Genomic DNA, 26,293 nt, shown 5'->3' with positions numbered 1-26,293 from the left:
TTCACACTGTGATCACAGCTATTTAATTCATTTGGCAAGATCCCAAGTGAAAAATAACTGCTATTGATCGAAGTGTACACTTTGATTGTGTCTCACAGGTCACAGTTTCCCTGGAAAGGCTGATGACACAGTGCCAACATAGCTGACCAGCACACAGCAAATGGAAACTGCTTCATTCTCTAAACCCTGAGGAAGGCATATAATCACTGAAATATTTTTAAATTATAAATAAGAACTGCTTAAAAGCACAGGAAGGACACATGGGTGGTTTCTGCTTATCCAACATTTGTCTCTCTCTGTTTATGCAACACCATTAGAATCAGTGGACAGAACTTGTATATACATTTTAGTCCATATGTACCACATAGAAAAATGACTATGCTCAGACACTCCTGGTACGTCGACGAATCCAACTCTTCCCTGAGATTACTTCCCTCACATTCTTAAAGGAGCAAACTTTGACACAGTAGAATGAATTTCAGTCCATTAGAAATCCATGTGCTCTCTAGCTCTGAATAGAGCATCTGGCAAACATATAAAATAGTTTTTGTTAAATTCTTGCATTCATCCATCACAATTTTTAAGCAATCTACCTTTCCAGTTCAGTTGCTTTTCCCCAGTCTTTCAATAAAACAAGCAAAGGGCAGAAACCTAAACCACATAACTTCCTATAGAGCACGCCAGAAAGCAAGCACTTCTTGTTCTAACAATTAAAGATGTAAGAATTAGACTGATCAGTCTCAATCCCCTCGTTTCATAAGAGGCCACCAAGGTTGTCTCTGGTACTAGCAATCCTGATTTAGATTGGAAAACCACTTAAATTAGGACAGGGATTCTTCAAATTACATCTTAAAGCATCAACAATTTCAACTAAAAATACTTTGCACATCCCAGACAATCTTTTAAATTGTTTCTCAAAATACACAGCTGTACCTCTGGTGTTGATCCTGCAGACGATCTACAGTTTTGACTCTGTCCAGCAAATTCTGAATTTCAGTTTTCTGTCTATTAATGATTTCTTTATACTTGGATAACTCATCTTCTGTTCTTAAACGCTCATCCTCTAGACATTTTACCTGAATAGAAAAAAAGAATAAAAAAAAAAAATAATCAGAAAGTATTTATTCTCTCAAACTTCAGAGCTGTATTATTATGATCAAATGATGTCTATAGATTGTTATACAAAGCTCCCGTGTTATTTTTTTGGTCATTCCAAGTAGCTTAGAACAATATCCCAAATATTTCAGATCAAACACATTCAGAAAAATAAACAGGAAAAAAAAAACAAAAAAAAAAAAAATCGCAAAAATAGTATCACATTAAACAAGTGTGATTAACATCAGTTTTGTCCAAAGACTCAAACTTAGCAGTCTAATGGACAAAGATCCAAAGACACCATCTTTCCCCAGTTAACAAGCCAATCCCTTATTTTGTCCTCCTCCCTGTTCTTTAAGGTCCCATTGAGTTAAATCCCTGCCCTGGATAGAGGGACTGGCTCGCTAATCTATAGACTGTTCAGAAGTTATGGATAGCATATTCTGCTTACAGAGGTTGTACGTATGATCTCCAAAAAACTAGCTGCATGGGCAGGAAAAGTTTACAAGTATTCTTCATTTTCCAAAGTTACTAAATTTATAAGATATTTACTAAAATGTTTCTCACAACTTTTCAGTCAAATGAGGTTCATACCATGAAACAAAACATTGTAGTACTATGGATCCACTGATACTCCCTGATGCTCCTTCAGAAAGGTTACCCAGAGCCACAGTGACGTATCCATCACAGTACACCAGCTAGTCCCTAACCACAGTTTCTTCCAAAAGAAGTAAAAATACAATTAAAAGACTTAGTAGCCTTGTTCCAAAACCCAGCACTGTGCCTTTAGCCGCACTGCAATCCAACACAGCACACGTTACCTTTGTTCGCAGCGTTCGAAGCTCATCCATGCCTTCTTTAAATGTTCTCTTCAAGTCTTCCAGTTCTTTTATTTTTGCATGATGCACCTTTTTAAAGAGTGAGAAGCTCCTTGAGAAATGTAAACGGACAGTGGCATCTCCTGGGATGTCAAAAAAATCTGGGCCAATGCAGGCCACCACAACAGCTGAGAGGGCTTGAGGCAGAACAGGTACCCTAAAGGATTGTTTTACTTATTCAAAAAGAAACGCAAAGCCTAAAAGCTTCTTTATTCTCAGAAGAACCAAGAACAAAAGCGAGATTACACAGTCTGGCTTTAGGTGTACAAATCGAAGCCACAACAGCCCTCAGGGAAAGTTCTAGGCAAACTGAAGATGGCATGAGCATATATGAGCGTGAGCAGGTACTAAATCATTAGAGAATTTAGCTTTTGGGCTAGCAAATCTCTACACAGAACATAAACTGTTCCCTGTCTCTCCTTGCCATATAACTTGGCAAAATACTGCCTATCATATGAATTTGTGCTGTAATTTATAGCAACGTTCCTGTTCATAAATGCAAAAGCAGTTATTTCATCCTTGTCACATCATATTTTTCCCATAACTTTGTTTTTAAAAAGTTAATCCAAAGTAATGGCTAAAAACATGCTCCAAAAATCAGGGTTAGAGGCAGACACCTGGGATGTAGTATTATGCCAAAAAGAAAAGTGTTCAGCAAAAATTGTAAGCAGCTTAAAATAATATTCTCAAAATTTAAAACTCATGGCATTCTTAACTACTAAGTTGCCAACTGTGTTGTCTCCACACACCACATATTTACCTCCAGGTGGTCAGACTTCTCCTGAATTTGTTTCTCTAATTCTCCTTTCGTTACTCGGAGTTTTGCATCCAATTCATTTGATTTAATTTCTTCTGACTCCTGAAAGGATTGAAGATATTGAAGTTCAGTTTTATTGACAATCCCCTTTCTGGTTTTATGAGAATACAGACAGCTTTTCACATCACTGAATCTCTTTTCTGTAGGTACAGATCTAATAATTCTGAACATGCTAAGAAAGCCCCCCCGCACTGCAAGCCAACCAAGACAAACATTTTCCCTTTTATTCAACAACTTTCTAAGTAAGGAAATCAGTGACTACTCATCTCAGCTTTGTAGCTCACACAAGGTAATTCTTCCCCACTACGGCTTAAGATAGAAAAGGAGGAAAAAGGACACTCAGATGCTAAACACTAGTTTAACATCATGATAAAATGTGCCTACTTGATAGGTTTTTATCATTTCTTGACAGTTTTTCCTTATCTGGTCTGCTTCTTCTTTTGCTTCAGTTAATTTTGTCATTGCATCTTTGAGGCGTTCTTTGCTTTCCTAGAGAAACAGAAATAAATAATGGGTTAAACCTATTTATCTCAATCTGGGAAAAACATTTCTCATAATAGAAGTTTCCTATTTGAGTCTGGAAAAAATTAACAGCCACAAAAACAAACAAAAAATGTCAGCACTATTTTTCCTCTTGCTTCCCATTCAATTATTACTTTATGCAATTTTGTTCCAACACTGAAAGCACAACAAAAGGACCTCTTGGTTATGTGCCATGCACATTTTCAGATAATGGATTTAACTCTATCACATAAAAACTAAACCAACAGTTAATTCATAAAAAAAAAAAAAAAAGTTGATCACCACATTAAACAGGTTTCTCCCTCTCACACATCCTCCCTTCACATCCTTTCAACATTTCCATTTCTGTATCAATAAGAGCACTATTCTGACTGTTGCTGCAAGTATTCAAATTGGACAGAAAACACTTTAGAAACATATTTTAATACTATATTAAAACAAACAAAAAACCAAAAAAAACAACAATGACAAAAAAAAAAAAAAAAAAAAAAAAAAACCAACCAACCAAAAAAAAAAACCCACAACACAAACGGCCACACCAAACAGTATAGCAACTACATTCCTCTGACTGTGTTTCCATGTCACGGTATGAGTACCACTTCACTAACCTTGTGCGAATCCATTTCTGTTTTCAATTTGTTCTGAGCCCACTTTACTTTGATAACATGAGAACTGATTTCTTCTTTCAATTTTTCTATTTCTCTGTTGAGTCGAGTGGTTTCACCATCCTAAGAAGATTGTACAGATTTTATTTATAGATTTAAATCATCCAATTCTTCTACAACAAGACTCCTGCTCACTGGCATAACCTTCTATACCAGTATCTGCAAACCACTGTATTAAGCCAAATTTTCAAACTGTGTTTCTCAAGTCCAAATCAAAGTTCGAACTCTACTGATGTATCAATTTTCGGATCTTTCACATGAAATAGAATTGGGAAGCGCAGCACAAAGAGGCCTGGATAATTTTAAGAGTTTGGTGGGAATCTCTTACTGGCTTCTAAAAAAAGGGCAAATATTTGGAACTGGGCCTGAAAAATCCTATTGCTTTATTACCAACTTTTAGTAGTACAAAAGAGAAAACACAGGGTGAAAACACAGAAAAATACTGCAATAATTTAATACCATTACAGCCTTAAAAAAAAAAATCCAAACAAGTTAGAAATTCCCTCAACCAGGCATCTGCAACAAGCAGTCTTTTTGATTTTGTCAAAAAAACCCTAAAGTTTCACAAACCAATACTCAGGGTAATATTAAAAGGAACTTCGAAAAGATGACCATGAGACCTCGGTAACTTCTTTCCCTTCACTTGCAGGAAAGGGGTTTTCACAGTTATAAAGCAAAACCAAATGAAAAGAGGTTTCTTTCACCAAGTATAACAGCAAACAAGTGATAAGGTTGTTCTGATAGTGCTTTTAATCATTCACTCAAGTCACACAGCAATACTTAATGTACCTTAGCTTCATAGAGCTGGTGCAATCTTCCTTTTTCCTGAGAAAGTTGTTTGATTTTATTAGTATGCTTTTCTATTTCTTTGTTTGCATCTCTCACTCTTCTCTCAAGTATCTCCTTTTCCTTTCGGAGGTCAAGTGACTCCTTCTCCCCTCGGACGTATTTCATCACCATTGTTTCCTTTTCATGGCGTGCTTCTTCGCATTTCTTGTTTGCCTTGAGAAATATTAAAACAGAATGAATCAACCTTGTATTTCATAATGAAAGACACTACCAGATATTTTCAGTATTTCAGTATAGTAGCATATAGTAGCTCAAAAGCCCCAGTTTTGCAAAGACTAAAATTAGATCCCACTTAAGTACTGGAATTACTCATACTTCTAACAGTAAATATCTAAGTGGCTGCAGCTTCACAGCTAAACATCTCAAATGAGTTATCAATACATTAATAAATTGGAATATAGTTTGTTGTTTCAGAAGGAAAGAAGTGTATTTGGTAAGTTTTAGTAACAAAACGATCTTGCAGATACTTAGTACCAGTCGTCTGTCTTCCCTCATCCACATGCCAACTGCACAATCCAGGGGCTTATTTTTCAGGTGCCTTATGTTCAGTGGCTTATTTTCACAGATCTCTCCCAACCCAGCAAATAAAAAAAAGAATCAGACACTGAGCTTTAGAATTCATACAATTGAGAAAATACTTGGCATAACACGACACTAAGAAGGAAAAAAGGAAGTCATCTCAGCTCTCAGTAATACACGAGACAAAATAAGAGCTTTGTCTGGAGTTGAGAAAAATATTAATTTTGTGATAGCCTGTCTGAAAAAAGCCGTTGCCAGCTTTTAGCTCCTTTTGAACCAAGATCAGCTTACAGGCAAGGAAAATGAGATTTCCCTGAGGGCTGAATTCCATATATATAAATGTACACAGAAAAACAGTTATCGGGCACTCTGGAATGTTAACAGCTATTTAGAAATTCACTGATGCCAGTTATCAAAAATGCATATATAACCGCACACTAGTACTTCCCATTTTGGAAAATTTACCTAGTGGTCTAACCACCTAGGATATATGTTTCCTACAAGGACCAAGTTTGTTCATATAATACTCAATAATTCAAGGTTTTCCGTATTACCTGCTCCATTCGAAAGGCCATCTCTTTATGCAACTGCTGAATAGCATTTTTGGCTGCTGCATCTTGAGTTACGAGTTTGTCCTTACTAGCTTTCACTTCTTTATTAAGCTCTTCCATTCTCGCTTCCAGCTAAAAGGCAACATTATGATACAATTATAGGAAAAATAAGACTTTGATCATGTTTTCTACAGGCAGGAACATTTCACACAGAATCAGATGCTTCAACAGATATTTACCTGTATTTTACACTTGGGAAGCTGCAACTAGCCATATCAACATTTAGCTTCGTATTACAGTATAAGCATGAAAAATGTCAATTCCCATCTTCAGCAAGACTGAAGATGCATCAAATCAAGTAAAACATGAGGCACAGTAATTTAGTACACAAAAAATGAGACTGACAGCAAATGCTGAGATGGCAGAGCAGAGCTGGCCGCCCTCTGGAGTTGCTTCACCTTCCACCCTCTCACTGCAATCCCTGTGCCCGCAAAGCAGCCGTGCATCCAGACTGGACTGGGAACTAATTCATTTAAAAAAATGAGCTTCAGTCATTGTGCTGGCACTTTTTTTAGGTGTCTAGCAAACCAAATCAGAGACCTGATCCAGCTGAAGAATAATGACCAGCTGGAACACTTCCCAGAGCACGTCCACTGTGCAGCCATGCGGGTCCGGTACGAGAAGCAGCAGCGCTAGAGCAAGAGCAAGTGGTGGCTGCATAAGCTGTAATGTCACCCAAAGGTGGTTCAAATTGTGCCTTAGAGACCACCCTCTTGTTCCAGAGGAAACCCAATTCACCAGGGTTAGTTTGGTTTGTTTTTTAGGGGCTGAGTGGGGTGGGCTGTAAAAAAAGTACAAGACCTCAACATCAGGATCTTACATTTTTGTGCAATTCCAAATTGCTACATAAAAGGCAACGACCCAAAATATTCCTATTACAACACAATGAATTGATCAAACCCTGTTCAGCTTTCCAAATGAATCATATAAAAAATTTTTACACATGCAAATATGAATGTACAGCTTGCTTACAGTTGTGCATGAAGCCAAGCTTTCGTTTACTTGAAAGCTACCAGAAAACACAAACTCAGAAATTGTGACATTAAAACACTCACAAATGAAAAAACTCAAGTTTTTCACTGCAATGTATCTTGCAACTTGCTATCCAACTACAATATAGAAGTATTACACTCCAAATCAGTATTTTTCTGATATGAACTGCAAGCATGTAGCACAGATCCTACTTATCTGAGCAGAAAGCAAAAGAAACTCCCTCACAGTATTTTTTTCAGAGTGCAATAAAGCAATTGCTGCGTGACATAGCTTCATGAAATCATACAGTGCTACCATAGAAATACAGACAAGAGCAAACGAGTAAGCCGCTTATGTTGATTGATTCGGGCATATGCAATTTCACTTTGTAGCTTAAAAATAAGACTTTTCAAATCCATTTTCAATCACACCATGGATTTTAAAGATTCTTTGAAATTAACCAAAGACAGCCTAAGTTTCTACCTATGTGAACACATTTCTCTCTAACACCGCAAGCCCGATACGCTGCTTTGCGAAGAGATGCAGGTATGAACACAGACACCTGACAACTAGGGTAGCATCACCAGTACTTTGACAAACAGAAATTATAGTATTTTAAATGTTATCTCTCTCCAGATTTCTAAGCTGTAATCGGGTTTATAAAGCTAAGCCAACCAACTGCAGGAACATTGGCAGATAAGTCAGTAAGAGACAAGCAATGACACCTGACATGACACCTCTTCTTCCCACACCAAAAACCAGCTCTGTGTTCCTCTCTGGCCTCTCATGGTTCTAACAGTTCACTGCGGAAATGTCCGTATATAGTAACCTATAACACCAAAATAATGTGCAAGACCACAGTTAATATGCTCTACTCTTTATACACGTTCCACATATTGTTAACATTTAACAACTGGAACTACACCCCCGATCTGCTTCTGTTAGCGGATGCGGTAGTTAACAACAGAAGATAAAGATGACAAATTAAGAAATTGAGCATGATAAAGCACTCACATAAGATCTGCTTTATGTCTACATACAAGAAATAATTCATACTATGAGGGTAAAAGACTGCACTTGTCATTTTCCATAAAGACGTCTAACAAGCCTTCAACACGCACTATCTCCAGCAGGAAGCCAAGGTACCCGTAACGTACCCACCATGGCAACCCACAAAACTGGAACCTCTTGACTTGAAGAGAGACTTCCAGATACAGAACACTTGAGTGATGTGAATCTAGAAAGTCTGTTTATCCAAAGACACTAAATGCTTTTAGTCAACGCATAATATTTCTTGGAATGGAAGAGCAGATTTATCCTCTTAAAAAGCTTAGGATAATGAGGACAGGCACTTCTTTCTAGTCTACGCTACCAAGAATGATTGTTAAGCAGTGGCAATAGTGACATTGTACACAGGACACTAACCAGCGCTTCTGCTTTGCTACCAGTACCTGTTTAATAATGTTGAGGTGCTGCTTTTCTGTTTCTGTTCGTTTTTTCAATTCATCTCTTAAGTTGTCCTTTTCTGAGCAAATTTCCAAAATCAGTTCCTGATGTTTTTTATTTTCTTTAATCAATCTGTAAAGAAAAAAAATGAAATTAAATGCAACGTACCCCAGTACTGGGTTTGTTTGTTTTAAATTTTGAGATGCGTGTTTTTTCCACTTTGATCTGCAAATTTTATCAGAAACACCAATGAAATCCACAAAAGCTTTACAAAAACAAACCAGAAGTATATTGTGCACGTGAAACTTGACTCCAAACCAGAAAGCAGCACCTTCCTTGTGAGCAAATTGCTTGTCTCCAGCATTTGGGGTTTGTTATTGTCCATGATGCTGGGAGACATTTAATTCCTCTATATAACCATAGAACTGTACATGTTAACAATTCTGAGCTACTTGTAAGACAATAAGAGAGCTCTGCCAGTCAAACATCAGAAAATAAATGTATTGTTCTCATTTCATGGATTGCTCAGAGCGGCCCTTGAAGTTCACAAATTGGTCAGAAATGGAACCCCGATTTTCTAAGTCGAGAGTACGTATGTAACTACAATAGCATCCATGCTCATACTCCTTATAAAGTTCAAATTTTTAGCAACAGTTTGTTCCTTTGCAGCTCAGTTGTTTGAAGCTGACACCTCAACTATAACATATTTAGTCTGACCTTCCAGCACTGCAACAGAAAATAGTTACGCATAAACCTCAGAAGTTACATTGTCAGAATTACTGACTGAACAGTCTCAAATATATTTAAATGTTTGAAGATCCAGCTAGATGGTAGATATTTTTGGCCACTAATTGCATGAATTTGTGAGAGGCATGCATTTACCTGAACTAGACAATCAAATATCCCTTTACGTATATACTTTCATGTTTACCTACCATCCTTTGAAAAAAAAAATTCTCTAAACAAACTAGTCTCCTAAATTACAAGGAATTCCAAGCTATCAGTGAAAGCAAGCTTAGAATTTCTGAACTGTTTTGTTAATCTGTTAATGAATATTCCAGGATGACAAATTCTTAATTCACACAATTGTTGCTCACCTCTATATCTTAGATCTGACCGCAGGAGAAAACTGGGTTATTTCCAGAGCAATGTGTTACAAGAAATTCTGCTGATCATAAACTAAGGGACAAAAATCAACCCTACACAGAATGCCCTTTGGACCAAACATAAAACGTTCCACAGCAATTTTATACTCTTGAGGCGAGTCCCCAAGAGTCAAAGGGGTGCAGCTGGGATAGCAGCTGGCAAAAAAAAAATAGAGACCAAAGACACGTTTATATAAAAACTTTCCTGTGTGTATACATAATATATATGTATGCATATAAACAGTTGCCTCTGAAAAAGTAATTGATCCATGGCTGAAAACACTGACTTGCCTTTGAGTTTACAGTAAACAAGTAAAACCTAAATAACCTGTTAACTTACCATCTCCTGGACTTAAAACCATCTACACACCCACCACTTCAGATTCCCACTCCTCCTCCTCCTCTGTAGTTACCGAAGTTACAGCTTTCCTGTCATCAACTGACTTTCCTCACATATTTTATTTCTGTCAGAGGTCAACTGCAAGAGAATTCTTTCCCTGCTCTGCTTTTTGGGCGTCTCCCTCTGCTTGCTTTCCCTCCCTTTGACATTCTCCCACACCATCACATCAGAGTGCCTTAGATGAAAAGTAGGACATTCATTTCCAGCTCTGCAAACAGGAACAAATTTGAAGTTAGAGGGTATAGTTTGTTAGCAAAAAACACTTCTAAAGTGGTAATAGAATACGAAACACCATGTGGGGTAATCAAGAAATCAAGCAATGAACTGGCTTTTGATGAATACAATATTTATTCCTCATGTCATTTACTGCCTAATAGAACTATAAAGCCCAGCTTATCACAGCAAAGTTTATAAGCCATGCATTTCAAACGCCTTGCTATAAAATGTGGTAAGACATTTGGTTTATCTATATATGACATTTCCAACTCAAAGAATAGCTCTCAACTAATTAGCAACTTGGTTAGATTAAGACAGGAGACTGAATACTACTTGAAAAAGAAATAAGCAATTTCGAACTCACAAATTAGGTGCACATAGTGGGAGTAAGTAATTACAAAGCTTCATTTCTCCAAAGACATATATAGACTGAATGAATCCTGGACTATTTTTATATTGCCATTACTTCTACAGTATTCAAGTAATCCTAGACGTTGACAGGCTATTCTGCTGAACAGTTGGCTCGTCAGTTCCTGCCAAATTCCACAAGAATTCAGAGATCTAAGCACACAGTTTTATTTATAAGTACATACCACAAGTAAAAATAATTCCTCACTTAAAGAACATGATTTTAAAAAGCTCATTAACTGTCCTTACAACTCACAAGAGACTACTTGTTTCATAGCAAAACGTTGGACGCAGCTGCACACAACACACAAGCAAAATTGTTCGATACACACCTCCATTTGTGATGAGCAAACTCAAATACTCACTTCTTTATAGTTTGTTCTTGTTCCAGGTACTTATCTTGCACACACTTTTCAAACGCTGCCAAGGCATGTTCGCCCTTCCTCACACCATTTGGGAATTTTCGTTCCTTTGAAAACTCCGTAGATAAGAGTTCAGACTCTATTTCCTTTAGCAAATCCTCCTGTGAGGAAGTCTGATGTATTGTGGAAATAAGCTTCTTTGTGCAGTCTGTGTCGTAAGGGCTTTCCGAGTAAATTTTATCACTAGAGTTTTTCCCAAAGTCAGACTCTTCCCTTAGCTCCTGTAATATTTCCATTAATGACTGCTCTGTCTGATTAGTTTTTGGATCTTGTTCAAATTCTTCACCAGATAAAGGCTCAGGTTTTGTGGAGCCTTCTGCCTTTCTCTCAGAGCAGGTACTGGCACGGCAGCCTGACCCTCCACGCTGCTGCTCCTCATTTTCTGCCAGGGCCTCACTGCCGCTCATGCCAATTGCTGTTGAATCCCGGTCTGAGGGCAAAAGCCTCGATTCCCTTTCCGAGATACCATCATCACCTCCAGTACAACAGATGCTTGAGCAGTCCTTCATTCCAGACGTTTTAGCAGATTTCTCATCATGTGGGGACCGGGAAGAGGCATCGTCTGACAGATTGACTGGCTCCAGTGTGCTTTGCATTTCTGTTAAATATCCCTCCATCATCTTCCTTTGGAAATCTAGAAACAGAATTCACATTACACGAGACATTATATTCAAAACTAAAAGAAATAGAGAGGAGAAAGAATGGCTACTGAGAAGTAAAATTCAGAGGGAAAAAATATTTAGACACATAAGTGTTATGCAGAGTTTTTTGATTCTCTAGCCTAACTTTTAATTAAATGCTCCAGTACAAGTTTTTGTAAAAGAGGGTGAGAAATCAAATATAGCAAACAGGAAGCAGTGGGACATAAGTGCCAAGACTTTAAAAAAGCAGAGCTTTTTAGAATTAATAATTCTATTATTTAAATCCACAAGAAATACAAGTAATCACCTCAGAAAAACACCCAGACATAAAAGAACAATTAAAAAAAAAAAATCTAGAGCCTTGCAGCTTTCATTTTCCTATACACCATTTCAAAGCAGTAATATGCCTTGACCTACTCGTTTACACAACATAGGGCAACTCCCTCATGCAGCCAGAATATTCACCTTCCTTACTGTCACAACCTCACTCACCACCCATACAGTTAAACGGATCTGTACCCAGCAGCCTAAAAGGGAGGAAGAGGCTGAGATTCTCTTTTCCCATCTGCTCTCAAGCACCAAAATCCCCTGCTGGAAGAGCACAGATGGTCTGTGGCAGATTTGCTCTCTCAAAAAGTAGCTCGCAGGGCAAACATTTGAGGAGTTGAAAAGCTATGTAGAAAGTGTTCTACTAGGAGGGCACCATATTGAGATCCGAATAGCTAGAACACTCATGGAAGAGCTGGTTATAAGGATGTATCATCTTTTTCAGGAATCCCAGATGGTCAGGTGTCTGAAAAGACTGCTGGCATTTTTAGCAAGCATGAGAAGGCCTCATCCTATCATTTGCACTAGGAGGAATTCGTCACAGCAGTCATAACTTTTAGATGCAACCCTATCCCCTGATACTGGATAAATTAGACTATTTACAAACAGAAGGCAAATTTTTCCACTTATGAATTCAGCTCTGCTATTCCAACAATCACCTCAAAGGAAGCAGTAACCTTGCCATCTTGCAACATCAAGCTTGTTTTCATACTTGCTTTCTCTCACACACTCGAGTCGTTCAGCTACGCGCTCCAGGCCCTGCGCTTTGATTCCGTGGAGAAGAAAACCTTTGTGCCGCCTGGCTCCTCTGCTCCGAGTCCTGCCTCGTAACCACGACCTAGTGCTGAGTTTACCTTGTTAGAACAGAGAGATGCATGAATCCCAGCAGGTCTGTGGCTAATTGCTACCACTACCACCTTTCGCTATTAGGCACAAAAATTAGAAAAGGAAAAAAAGAAAAGCAGCAGCCTCAGCCCAGCTGTTTCTACCTGTAAATACCATCAAACAAAAAACCTACCACTAGTATAAGAAACCAACAGCTGCACTACAACTGCCAGGTAATCAACAAGAAGAAAGCACAAGGAAAACCGAGCATGAAGCTGAGAGTATGACAAGGAACATGTGGTGACAGGACAACAGTCACAAATCTCCAAATGACAATTATACATTTTTAAGTAACAAGAAAACCACTTTGCCTTTTTGGTTTCAAAGCAAAACCCCTCAATGCTACAGCCCTTAAAGTACAAATAAATAGGAACCGGAAAGAAAGCGGCAAGGAAAGCTACAAATGAGAATAAAGATAGTGAATGCAAGAGTTTATATACAATATGAAACTTTTACAAGGACTCCCCATTTTACAAACAGATATTCTCTGATATGAATCAAAACACTGATTCTCCTTTGCTTCAAAGGATTTATGCTTAGGTCAACACTGGAGCCAACAAATCCATCCACTTGGTTTATGCAGCCAAAATAATTCCTCTTTTGGTACCTATCTACTTTTTGATAACTTCTGGTAGTCATGCAAGTTCACAATGGACTACTGTTATTCTAAAATAAAATGAACAAAAGCAACAACCCCCACTGATGATCTCAATCTGCAAGCAAAGAGAACGCACATTCACTGCAAGAAAAAGTATTTAGTTTGATAGTAGCAGAACACGCTAGTTCTTACTTAATTAAAAAGCTGTTAAGAAAACTCCAGTGTTTTGAGACTGGTGCATTTAACACAGTCAATAACCATATGATAATTTGCAAATTAGTTAGTTAAGAGGGAAGAAAAATTCAGCTTCTAGTATCTGTTCCCTCTTGTCATGGGTAGTTCATAATCCACACACTCGGATGCAGAAAGAGACCATATCAACATAAAGCTGAAGTACAATTTTTTTCTACAGCAGTTACTCTAGTTTAAGTTCTTGTTGACACTTTCTCCTGAATGATCAGAAGGGGTTTTGGCTCATTTTAAGCTGTTTCTGAAGTACTTTCTGAAGTGTTATAAACCCAAGAGGTGTGCAGTTGTTTCATGTATTATGGCCTCAAAGATGCTCATCACTGCCCAGCTGCTGCAGTTCACCACTCTCACAAGAAAAGTGGTAAAATCAGATGTGTGAACTTCCATTTTGGTTACCACACCTAAAATCTCCCATCCAGTCAGCAAAACAGATGGTATTTCTCTTGATACGAAAGGAACTCGTGAAAAATACATCCCTGTTAAGATAGCACATTGTGAAGGATACTAAGTTTTCATCTTATTGCATTAGTTCCTTCTATAAATAATATTGTGAATTAGTATTATAGAGAAAGATTAATCTATGTGGAAGCAGAAATACAATTATTTGCATAACTCAATTAGTTGCAGAGCAATAAAAAGCTACCAACTTCATATCCATAATATCTTATACTTAATCATAAAGTGTAGGTTTTGTATCAAATGCTTGGGGAATTTGAATAGTGACTGTACAAATCTGTTAAAGCATGAAAAGTAAATTATGATGATTCAGTGTTCCCTGCAGACCGACTCTAATTTTCAGTGGTACCCAGAATATAATTTACCACATTAAGAATGTTCACAGCCTTTCTGATTCAAGTACACTGGGTTTTAGATCTATCTGCCCACATCTATCTGAAACTTTTCATGACCTGAGCAGATTTCTTTTTTCCTAGTGCTGCTGGATAGTACTAGCTTTCATGTTCTAATTACTAAATTTTAAACAGAAATAAAATGTAACTGTTTGTCATAGGATCACAATTTATTTTCACATCACAAATATTCAGACAAAAAAATCAAGTGGAGCAACTGTCAATGGAAGTTCATCATGATATTCAAATGTCTCTTGAATACCCAGTTTGTTGTGCCTACTCGAGGCAATCAAATACAGCGAATACCCCTTTATAAGGCCAGAGACAGAAAATGATACTAAAGAAAGGGCTCCTTCTTTGTAAGCAAAAGGTTTTGTGTGAAAGTAGCTTAAAAAGATCAACATTGCCAGCCCAGCAGTAGCTATGTGAAACAGACTGTAGTGTTTCACATCAAACATATAAATACAGCAACTCTCAGATAATATTTGGACACCAGATAAATATTTGATAGCAGCTCCATGTCTTTCCAAGTTTCACATCCATCTTTTATTATCCTACCCATCCTTAAAAGTGACTCTTCCAAAATCAGGGGAGTTCTAAGGTTATGGTATCGCTCTTGTCCAAAATACTGCATTAAGGAAACAGAATAGCTTAGTGTCTTTTATGATGCTATCAGAAGGTGTCAAAAGCAATCAAAAAAGGCAAATCCTGACTCAAGCAGACGAACTGTTTTATGTAATGATATGTTGCTTGCGCATCAGACAAGCATAATGTACAGTGAGTGACAAAAAGTGCCAGGCGAGCACTGGCCGACCTTCTCGCACTGTTTTGCTAAGCTCGCATCTCTAAACATTTGCTCTGCTCCTTCCTCAGGGCTGATCATCACGCGAACAATGTGACAAGAGCGTCTTGCTCCTCAGTCCCCTCCGTGTGATGTTTGCCTCACCCTCAGAGCCCGTGACCCTTCTGCTGCCTGTGCCACGGGAAGATGTAATCGCTGCCAAGTCAACTTAAAACGCCCAGAGTAGGAACTTCTCATCTGGGAATTAGCGCTTTGAGATTAGCCCAGCCCAGCTTGCCCACATACCTCGAATAACAAGGCATCTAGTGAGGCTGCCACACACCCAGCGTGGCATGCGGAATGCTTCAGAACGCTTTCTGTCACCCCAGAACACTCTCCTCTGCTGTGACAGGACTCCCAGCGCTCACACAACTGGTCTGACCAGTCCTCCTCCGTTTTACAGCTCACAATTAGCTTGATACTTTATCACACCTTCCTGCCCCTGTTCTGAAGCGGAGCGGACAGCTGTCTGTGCTTCCCCATGTGGAAACTTATCAATCCCAAACCTCCTGATGCGAGTAGCAGAGAACGAGGAACACAAACACAGCTCGGTGGAGTTTCCTTCGCAGCAATAACGGGTCTGGTCTGCACAAACAAAACAGCTCTCTGCAGACATACAGCAGAATATAGACAAGTTGTACCCTTCAGAAACAAAACTTCGCGTTTTCTTTCTTCTAAACAGACACTGACACTTTTTCTCATCACAGATGTGTTCTTCAAAGACGCAAGGAGCATTCACACTTTTCCTCATTATTTCATGGTATTCACAAAAACATTTAGAAAACATTGTAAAACATTTAAATCTGCATCAGCGCATACAATGTCCATTATAAATATTACATTAGTAGTTGGAGAAGTAGTTAAACTGCAGCCACAGGACACGCAACGTTAAAGGCTAGTACTGGCAAGGGTTGTAAACATTTCTCATACTATTTTAACTGAGATGTGCTTATCTGCTGAATTGCTGACAGCACAACTGCCTGGAATTAAAAGCAGGGAGTGGAGAACCTGCCAATATGAAATACAAGAACTTCTAAATGCAGAAATGTCTCACAGGTATGTAAGGTAAAGCAAAGACTAAGGAAACAGTATTTTTTCATTCACTTTTTTTTTTTTTTTAAACACAATAGAAACATCCTCTATTAACTTCTGATCAAATGACCAAAAAAAAAAAAAAAAAATCACAAAATGTGTCAATCATTAATTTAAGGTCTTCAATTAAGTATGTGATACAATGTAAGTATTGATTATTTAGGGAGAACATCAAGAACCTTCAAACATGGTCCTGTATAATGTCAAAATGCTACATGATGTTAGTTGGATTTCTGGAATTAAAAACTCTAATAATGGAACTACATCATTGCTATGAAAATTATGGTTATTAGGTACTTATTTAAAACTTAATTTGTACAGTGAAATGAAAAAAAGAATTCCCAGAGGAGCCATTGATATAATATTTGAACACTCACTTGACTGTTTATTAATCCGAGATTAAGCTACATAAAATAACTAAATAAGAAAGCATATGATCAGACATTAATATTTAGTTCCTGGACTAAAACCATAGCAATTACCTGCAGAAATAAAAAGCCAATTAGCAGCTAGAAGACACATGCCAGTAATTTTAAAAGCTCCTCCAATTCAAATTCAAATTCTAAAACAACTGGTATACAGCCTGGTAAATTAGGTTATGAGAATTTATTTTCACATGCAGTAATAAAGTAAGTTTAATTACTCTATTTCTAGCATCGCTCTTCCAAGTATACTGTTTGACACACATCTTGCAACACAAGCCAGCAATGGATAGCTTTTACAGGTACAACTCTAGAAACAATATTACAAATAAAAAAGATTTCAGGCAATACCTACACTGAATCACCACATTAACTCTTCTGTTCAACTTCACTGGAAGAAAACTTTGTCTGAAAATTTAAGAACACTATATTTTTTCTGTATTAGCAGACAGCTAAGATCTATCATTTTAACATCAAAATTTTAGCCCTTTCTCCCTCCCTTTCCCTTTTCTTTCCCCTGTTTCTGCCCATTATCCAGTATAAAGTGAAAGAAAACGCAGCAATAAAGATGGAAGACAGAGGGAGGGAAAAAATTAAAAGAAATATCAAAGTTGTTCCTTTCCATACATTCTTTAACAGTGAAGTCTCACTTGAGAGTCCGTTCACCAAGCATGGAGAAAAGCAGTTTCTGAAACAGTCAACCCTTCCCTTTCCTCTGCCGAAAAGGGCAGACGCACATTTTACAGAAGCTCCCGACACCCTCACCCTGGGCTGCCCATCAGGTTGTCCAGCCCACCAGCTGAAAATCTTCCCCCCCCATTCCAGTACTGCTGATTCCCAGCCACTAGAAGGTAATTCGTGATGAAAGCAATTCCCTATTCCCCTCTGTCTGCACAGATCTAATTAGGAACACAGCCTCTCCCACCATAGCCTGTTATTCTCTGATTACAGGCACACACTGAGAACCTGGTAAGTTTTAATTCAATATTATGCCATTTCAAACTGGCTGCCTTGTCAATCTTCTAATGGACCACGAGCATGATTCTTTTAAATCCCTGACTACAAAGGACTTTTCTAAGCAGACACACTATTAATGCTAGCATTTATTTTCATAAAAAAGATAGCTTGACCCAAGCTATCAATATTTATGTTGTAAATAGTTGAGAAGGAGGAAATTACTTTGCTTCAGCCAATTTCTAAATACACGTGAGACTACATCTAAAGAAACATACTAAATGACAACTATAGGACGCATTTTCTGAGGTGTGGCTATCTAGAAGAATTCACTAACAATAAGGGAAAAAAAGAAAGTGCGTGCTTTGTCACCTAGTAACTATCACAATGGGGCTCTCTTAAAGTAAACAGACTAAAGAATGTCAGAAGTGTGTGCCTGGGGTGGTTCTGTAAGTAAACAGACTGATGGTCAAGGTCCCGAGACATAAAAATCACTACTACAAGAGAAAAATATATATTTAAGGTACAAAGCTTAAGCATACTGTAGAGAATGGGGCAAAAAATTGAAGGAGGGACTAATGCATCACGGGTGCGTGCATGTACAAAATCGTGTTCAAACCAGGGTGAATTTTGAAAGGAAGCGAAGAGCATTGAGGTGAATGACTCTGAGGCACAAAATCTTCTGAAAGGGGACTAATAACAAGAACTTAATACAATAAATGCAGTTCGCCAGACATTCAACCGTGCATTATAGAATATAATGGCCAGTAGCAGTCAATTCTGACAGTTCTTTTCAACAAGAAAGGGTTTTGCATCGTCTTTGGGTGGATGTTTTTCTCTCATAGCTGTGCTCCTGAGAGAGATGTAGCAGTGACACTGATGAAGAAGGAATCGTCTCCTCTCCAAACTGATACAAACACAACCCACGAAACAGTGAAAACACAATTGTCATCATTAGCAAAGATCACATATGCTCTTCACCTCTGGATACGTAAAAAGCGTCTACACAGGTTTTCTAGGATAGGAAACAAGCTCATTTTTAAATAAAAGTACAATGCAAATTTACAAAGCCACCCTCTTCCCCCTTCCATCCATACCTGTCACAGCACCCAAATTTCCTTTAAGTAATAAAGTCTCGAAATGACCCACAGCTGCAACACAGACACAATACATTTCAGAAGGTAGGTGGGGACAAGGAGCGGAGCGATGAGCACTCCATGGCTCACGGGCAGATGGTCCTAAGTGCCACGACCAGGCCAGGCAAGCAGCCAAGTGACACAAAAATCTGGTGACACCAAGGCAAGCAGCCCAAGTTCACACTAGTCCCTTCCACTCTTACATGGGTGTCACCTCAACTCATACAGCTGCATCACCACTGCGGTCTGTGCTGTAAACTTGCTAAGGAAACACCGCATATCTCAAAACAAAGTCCACATGCTTAGAGGAAAAGACCTACCTAGAAAATAAGTCCCTTCAAATTGCTTCAGAGCAATTCTCTTTACATTGTAATTTGAGATCCTTATTTCATGGTTCTTTCTCAAAGTGCACTGCGATAACTCACAAAATTGCTGACGTTATTCTTTATTTTGCTTTTCAAGATGGCACCTTCTCAAGATAAGTTCCACTGAAAATTCTTCATTAAAATCTAAGCAAACACCCTTAAGCAGTAGTCTCTTCAAAGGCTCTGCAATAATCACTAACCTTCCATATTGGTTCTCGTTTCTGAACTCACACTAAACTAAACTAAACTTCATTTATTATGCAGTTCAGGTTCAGTGTGCGGCTTGCCTTGACAGCTCCCAGGAGAAGGGACAATGCATGTACTTTGGCCAGCTTCTTATGAAGATAGCCAGAACAAGAATTTACTCTTAACATCCTCAGCCTGCCCAGCAAAAGCAATTTTTTTTTGCCCAGTACTAGGCCAGAAGACTCAGGCAGCGCTACATAACTCAAATAAGCAGCTGTCTATCCCAGGTGCTGTGTTACTATTCTCTGTATCAGATTCCAACTTATTTTACAAATATCTCTGTTCCTCTATGTCCTCTTCTCCAATTCAACCAAAACCCACTCATTTGATTTATGCATTTACACAGATTTTTTTTTTTCCTAGAAGATCCCAATGTTGTGGGAGTGAGGGAAAAAAGAATAACTTCATTTTGATACTGGAGGTGCCAGACGCTGACACGAATCATTCCATGTTTGGCAAAACTGAATTTAGGAAAGGGGACGTACAGCTTGACTGCATATTTAGAAAGTTATGGTTTTTATCTCTGTATGACCCAGGTGTGAGATGAACAGAAAATCCTACAGCCCAGTTAAAGCAGTTAGCAATGTAATGCGCTTTCACGATGACTGTGCTGTTTGTCCACCTGCAATTCTCGGGACAGCAAAGTGAGCACCAAAGCACCTGAAACTGTAGCTGGTCTAAACAGATACTAAAATCTGTTTCCTCAGTTTTCATTACTTTATCTTTCTAATGGCTCTCCAAACATCAAGAGGTCTGTTCATTGACATGCATTACATTTAAAGGCAGAAATACCATCAACTTAATTGTGTACCCTTTTAAAGTGATCCAATAATAAAAATAGTAATAATAAAAAACCCAACACATACACATACAAAAAGGCTACTAAAGAAATCCAAACTTATAGGTAAATCTAGAATTGGGGGGTCTAGAAGAGCAACTTTTTTTAAAAAAAGGAAAACATTAGCCTTATAGAATTACAGCTGTCAAAGAAAACATTTTTTTTTTCTGAATGACCCAATAGTAAATTAAAATGCAGTTGTGTGAATTTCCAAGAGGAAATTGCATGCATTTTACAGCTATTTTGAAGATTCGCGCTTACACTTCAGGTCATGTTGTAGTACGCTTTGCCATTACTCCAGCCCTCCAACTATCAACTGAAGCTCTCAACAACACACCCAGACATACCTACCGACATTGACGGTTCTCCTGGACTCAACTACAAATGGACCTTCCATGACATGTCTGACACTGTTCTGTGTCTTGACCTGAAATGCACTGAGCACTACAAGCTCCTCTTCTCTAGCAAATACACAACTTGCTGGAACTTCACCCCTTTTTGTTAGGAAGGAAACTAAGGCTTCCTTTCCGTAAAACTGAGGGCTGACTTTTAATTCAGTAATACTGAGTTTCAAAATGTGCCTTTTTTCTGGCATTATTTTTAAAAAATTCAGATGAAGAAAGATCGGCGTTGTCCTACATTTATCCTGAGACAACAGGTTCACATTCAGCCCTTGGAAATTGTGATTCAACAGTAATTGTAATTTTAAAAAGAAGTAACACAACATTATAGCATACATGCAAATGCGTAATTAATATGTACTTCACCATTTAGACAACTCTGCCTCAGATTCGCTCATGTTAAGCACATGTAATATTAAATCCCAATCCACAGATTGACTTTTTCAAGTGGTTCATTACATTCAAGCAGAATCCCAACTCACAAGCATCTCTCTTCATGTAGGCACCTCCTAAAGCTCACGAAGCAAAGACAAATACATAACTTTAACAGGAACACATTTATCATTTATACTTCAATAACTTGCTAGCTCTTTCCCCAATCATTGCATTATAGACTAAAAGGCTCTGGTAAAGAGATATTTTTTATATTGCATTACATTTCAACTCTCACCATCTATGACATGGAGTGACGTATGACTGAAGTTTCAGCAGTTAAAAGGCTTTACTCAATGAAGCTCTGATGTTCATCAGAAGACTCAACAAAAGCAAAACCTGCACATCAGCACCATTGGAACAGCCCAGTTACAGATCCACTTTCCTCTTGCAGGTTCCTGGGCAACAAAAAGATGGAGTACAAGTGATTTAGCCAGTCTTCAATTGCAAATTCAAGTGCTAACATGAGATGCAATAGAATCCAGTGGAACACTAGAGATAGATTTTATTTCAAAGAGTTAATTGGGATTTATTGGCCAAAGAATACCAAAGAGAATGATAATGATTGTTAGAGTTTTCTCAACAAGTCAAGACATATGAAGCAACCAGCAAGCAAAGTAAGACTTAAAGAAGTTACACACAAAAAAGCTTCACAAATGCCATAGCTGTTATTAGGAATGCCATAATTTATTTGTCTGAACAGTTTGTTCCACAAAGGACTATTCCTCTCCTTTAAATATCATGCTACAAAATATCCTATTAGAAACATAATCATAGATGAATCACAATAGAATAATAAGTACTTTCTATTATCCTTGAACACATTATCCTAAGACAGAGGCATTAAAGTAACCATTAACAACCAGACAACTATTAGAATCACACAACTGCTACTCCATTTCAATTTAGATTTAACTTCCAACTTATGACACTCAGGTAAGAGATGAAACTGTAGGATGGCTTACGTGCTATACATACAATTACACTCCAAAATCACTTTGTTGGGGTTTTGTTTGGTTGGTTTTGGGTTTGGTTTGTTTTGGGATTGTTTGTTTTGTTTTTTGCTTATAGTTGTGTTGTTTGTTGTAAAACCCAAGACAGGCCAACTGGTGACTCACAGCAGGCGTGCTGAAGCTGGCTGTGTGCTGGAACACCGAGTCCTCCAGCCCAGGCATAACTTGACCCAGCGCCCTGATTCAGCTCACACAAAGACCTGCTTTGATGCACATGCCTGAAGGGGAGTGGAATGGTGCACATGCACACTGGGTACTCTCAGGATTTCCTTGCTTTTAGCAGTTCATTACTCATCTCAATTATTTTTCTCTTGTTCAATCTGACTTGATATAAACACAGATTGCATACAGTGCCATGGTGCAAAGCGCAGCATTACCATCAGTTCTTTTAACATGAGCCAAGTACTTTAGAAGACAAGGTTTACTCAAACTTTATCTTTGCTTCTCTTTGTTTATGTCACAAGTTAGATAGTTGAGCAATATGGTATGAATCCCTTCAAGGCATCACTAGTTTTTCCACTGATCTCATGCAAATGGTTAATATTATGGTCATATTAACTCCACATATGGAGCCAAGTACAGCACAACTCCAAAGTAAACTTCATCAGTTAAGGTTTAACAAGTGGGACTGGATTTGATCCCATCACAAGTCATGGGGTACACCTTGAGAGAGTTATTTTTTGCCTTACTAGTCCCAAGGTTGGAAGCCCATGTCTCAGGGGAAAACAATATTCAAGGAACAGCATCCTTTTACTGTGAACTTCAAATGAGACTTGGATATTTCAGGATTTATGCACAGACTCATGATCTTCTGTTAGCAGAGTTTCTTCAGCACAGAACAACTCTTCTTCTTCTAAGGAAAGAAAATCAGACTCTCCTTGAGCAACAGATGCAATACCAGCAACACCACTACCGTAACCTTTCAGGATTTTAGCACCATGCCTTCAACTTCACTCCTGACAAGGCCAGTACCAGGCAGTCAGTCATTGCCATGACCCTGTCTGCATTCACGTTCTGACACTGGTAACAGCACCTGTGCAAAGAAGAATGTCTTAAGGGAGGGGGAGAAATCAAGTTTATGATCAAGTTCACAACCTGGACAAAGCATGCAAGACCTAAGACAGGTCTTCTCCACCTACAACTGAGTCACAACTCTCGTTCACATTATAAAAGTTAGAGCACTGGGAGATCTTCTTACAACATTGTAATATATTGGTATTGGTAAGATATGGGCCTTGGCATATTTGGCATTGAAGATGCCAGTGTGTTTGCCATCAACAGAAGTTTTCAAATGTTGTTTCCAGAACATGCAACATGGTTGTAAAATTCCAACTGCAGCATCACTGTCTGCCTGACCACTGCATACTGAAAAACACCATTCATGATGATGGTAACGCTCTACTGTTTTCAAAACTGACCTTCCTACGGAGTTTCTCCAGTATCCTGGAAACAAACAAGCAAAAAGCTTCAATCCTTTAAGGATCTGAATGAGTCAACTGTAAGTTCTATAGAAAATTGACTTCTGCTAATTAATACAAGAGGTAGTATTATATACAATATTATTACATTTAAAAGAAAAATCAGTATTCCATTATTTACTCGTCTCTTCTGACACTGATTTGTTTCTGATGAGATTTCTTTTTCCCCTCAATTTAAGGCATCAGGGTCTTGGTCTATGACTTGAAGAGTTACCAGTAAGGCTTTCCAATACTGTTTTTGGCAACAGCAAAATTAGTTCAGAACAAGCCAGCCCAGAACCAAGTAAAGGATATTGTCAAGTACTGGAGCCCACATGTTAACAGAAGTTGTAGGTTACTAACGTAACGTATTTGTCCTGCATAATAAAACTATTAAATACAGAAAAGCACTTGCTTTTTTCCATAGGTCTTTAAAAAGCCAGCTTCAGGAAATTCAATATTAGCCTTGGGTAGTGATAAGCAACATGCTTGCTAATTAAGACCAAAGAAATCATTCTCTATATTTGGTTCTTCAGTCCTTTTCTCAATACTTTGAAATAGTGAACCTCACAATACTAACAAACATCTGTCAACAACTCCAAGTCAAGCCTTTTAAAACAACCGAAAATTTTGTTTTTAAGCCAAGAAATGGTGATTGAAGAATTTCTCAAAAAGATGATGACTCAACGGCAATACAGAACAAGTTTACTGTTTTTCACAAAATTAATGACATTTCAAATTTACGGTCTCTTGAAACATATTCAGAATTTCAGCCTCTCTTACTTTTAGAGCTTAAACATCTCCCCTAAAGTCAATGGCAACATAAGCCATCATAGCAGCCAGTAATTAGAGCAATTACATTTCCTCATCAATACAAAAATGCAGCTGTGGCTTGTGCTGCTTCAACAACTTCCTTATACAACAAAACACACTGGGACACTGGTCAGATGGTTTTTTCTGCTTGCAATATTTTAACTTCTGAAAAGCAGTTTTACAAGAAGATAAAGCAAACCAACAATAAAGCCAGGCTACTGTTAGTTCTAATCTTACATGCAGATTTAAATTCCGCAAGATCCTCTCCTGGTCTGCACAGTCTCACTGCACCAGACTCACCTGTGCAGATTGTTTTCCAGGACAAGAGCCAAAAATCGGCAAGCCTACATCGTAATCACCTTGCTGAAGTTGCCGTAAAGCCTCCTGCTTTCTAACCTAGAAGGACAAGCCGCTTTCGCAAATACCATCTGCAAAAACAAGGACACGTACTCTACCGCAACGCTGCAGCCGGCTCTGAAAAATAACCTCCACACCGGTGTAACGGCAGATGGGTTTTGTTATCGAATTATTTAACCACGTAGTGAAACCAGCACACAGCCAACCAAACGGGGCAACCTAATTAACAACGTGGAGGAGAAAGCTGTCAAGAAACAAAGAGACTAGAAGCCAGCACAGGAGCTAGAGCCACCGGCCCGGGAGCTCCTGACTCCGAAGGCGCTGCTAAGGCGGGACTTTACCCCCCGGACCTGGGGTCACTCGGTCCCTCTGCTCCCTGCGGAACCTGAGCCTCACCCACAGACCCGGCGCGACCGCTGTCAGCCCCTGTCCCCACCTGCACCCGCGGGTCCCCCGCGGCGGCCCAGACGGACCCCGGGGGAAGCGGCCGGACCCCCGGGGAAGCCTCCCCGTCCCCGCCCCCGCGGCCGCCGAGAGGCCGACGCGGTCACGTCCCGCGGGGTTCGCCGCCCGCTCGCTCCGGCACGCCGCGGGAGGCGGCTCACTGGCACCGCCGCCCCTTCCCGGCCCCGCCGGGGAGCGCCGAGCTGCCCCGCATCGTCCCGGCCCCCGCGGGTGGCCCCGCGCCGCCCCCTCGGGGAGCCCGGCAGCGGGGAGCCCGCCCCGGCCCCCGCAAGGCCAGCCCCTCACCTGCTCGCTAGGAAGGCGGCAGCTCCCCCATGGCGGCACAGCCCCCGCGGCCGTCCCGGCGAGCTGACACATCAACAAAGATGGCGGCGGCGGGCGGCGCTCCGGGCCGGGAGCGCGGGGCGGGGCGGCGGCGGGGCCGGCCCGCGGTGGGCGAGGCCGGGGAGAGCCGCCCCCAGGCGGGCTGAGGCGCCGGCGGGGCGGGCCGCGCAGCGCGGCCGCTCCGCACGGGCGGTGGCGCGAACGGCCACGCACGCCGGCTGCCGGGAGGGGCGCGCTGGTGGGTTGAAGGGAACCAAACGAGACAGCTGGAGGTGCCAACAGCTCCAGGAACTGAAGCTGATGAATTTCACACATTAGATAATTTAGAACATGTGTATAAATATTATTTCAATCAGGAGCTGAATTTTTTTTTTTTCTCTTCTTATTCAAGCACACATTACAGCCTTTCTGGGCAAGGGATCTGCTGTGAGGCATCGTGCGGTGATATCCACGACCGCAGCCCCGAGAAGCTGCCGAACAGAAGGCCGCCTTCACCCCAGCTGTTTGAGGGAGGTCACAAAGATACCTCCTCTTTTGGCGAGATCGGTGCACAAGTGATGATTAGTAGCATCTCTGCTTCCCTAAGGAAAGAGCGTCCAGTTTTCCAGAACCAAAACCTACACG

General features: G+C 39.6%; 1 protein-coding gene across 3 annotated transcripts in view; it reads right to left on the bottom strand.

Annotated features, from left to right (window-relative positions):
* The window catches only part of CCDC186 (coiled-coil domain containing 186), a 36,688-nt gene extending 10,971 nt beyond the window's left edge, over positions 1 to 25,717 (bottom strand). The window contains exons 1-11 of one of the 3 annotated variants that reach the window (XM_065639118.1): positions 25,631 to 25,715; positions 21,479 to 21,638; positions 10,909 to 11,599; positions 8,380 to 8,506; positions 5,900 to 6,028; positions 4,767 to 4,979; positions 3,921 to 4,040; positions 3,175 to 3,279; positions 2,734 to 2,832; positions 1,917 to 2,003; positions 934 to 1,076 (exon numbers count right to left, since the gene is read on the bottom strand). In XM_065639118.1, the coding sequence (XP_065495190.1) occupies positions 934 to 1,076; positions 1,917 to 2,003; positions 2,734 to 2,832; positions 3,175 to 3,279; positions 3,921 to 4,040; positions 4,767 to 4,979; positions 5,900 to 6,028; positions 8,380 to 8,506; positions 10,909 to 11,585 (1,700 nt within the window). In that variant the 5' untranslated portion in view covers positions 11,586 to 11,599; positions 21,479 to 21,638; positions 25,631 to 25,715. Of the gene's footprint in view, positions 1 to 933; positions 1,077 to 1,916; positions 2,004 to 2,733; positions 2,833 to 3,174; positions 3,280 to 3,920; positions 4,041 to 4,766; positions 4,980 to 5,899; positions 6,029 to 8,379; positions 8,507 to 10,908; positions 11,600 to 21,478; positions 21,639 to 24,823; positions 24,872 to 25,630 lie in introns of those variants that run through there. The other 2 variants (XM_065639119.1, XM_065639117.1) reach the window with 2 other exon arrangements.
* Between the last annotated feature and the right edge of the window lie 576 nt (positions 25,718 to 26,293).

The sequence above is a fragment of the Caloenas nicobarica genome, chromosome 7 (assembly GCF_036013445.1).
Source record: "Caloenas nicobarica isolate bCalNic1 chromosome 7, bCalNic1.hap1, whole genome shotgun sequence".
In the NCBI taxonomy this organism is placed as follows: domain Eukaryota; kingdom Metazoa; phylum Chordata; class Aves; order Columbiformes; family Columbidae; genus Caloenas; species Caloenas nicobarica.
The sequence above is the reverse complement of the archived record's forward strand: the minus strand, read 5'-3'. Positions and strand labels throughout refer to the sequence as shown.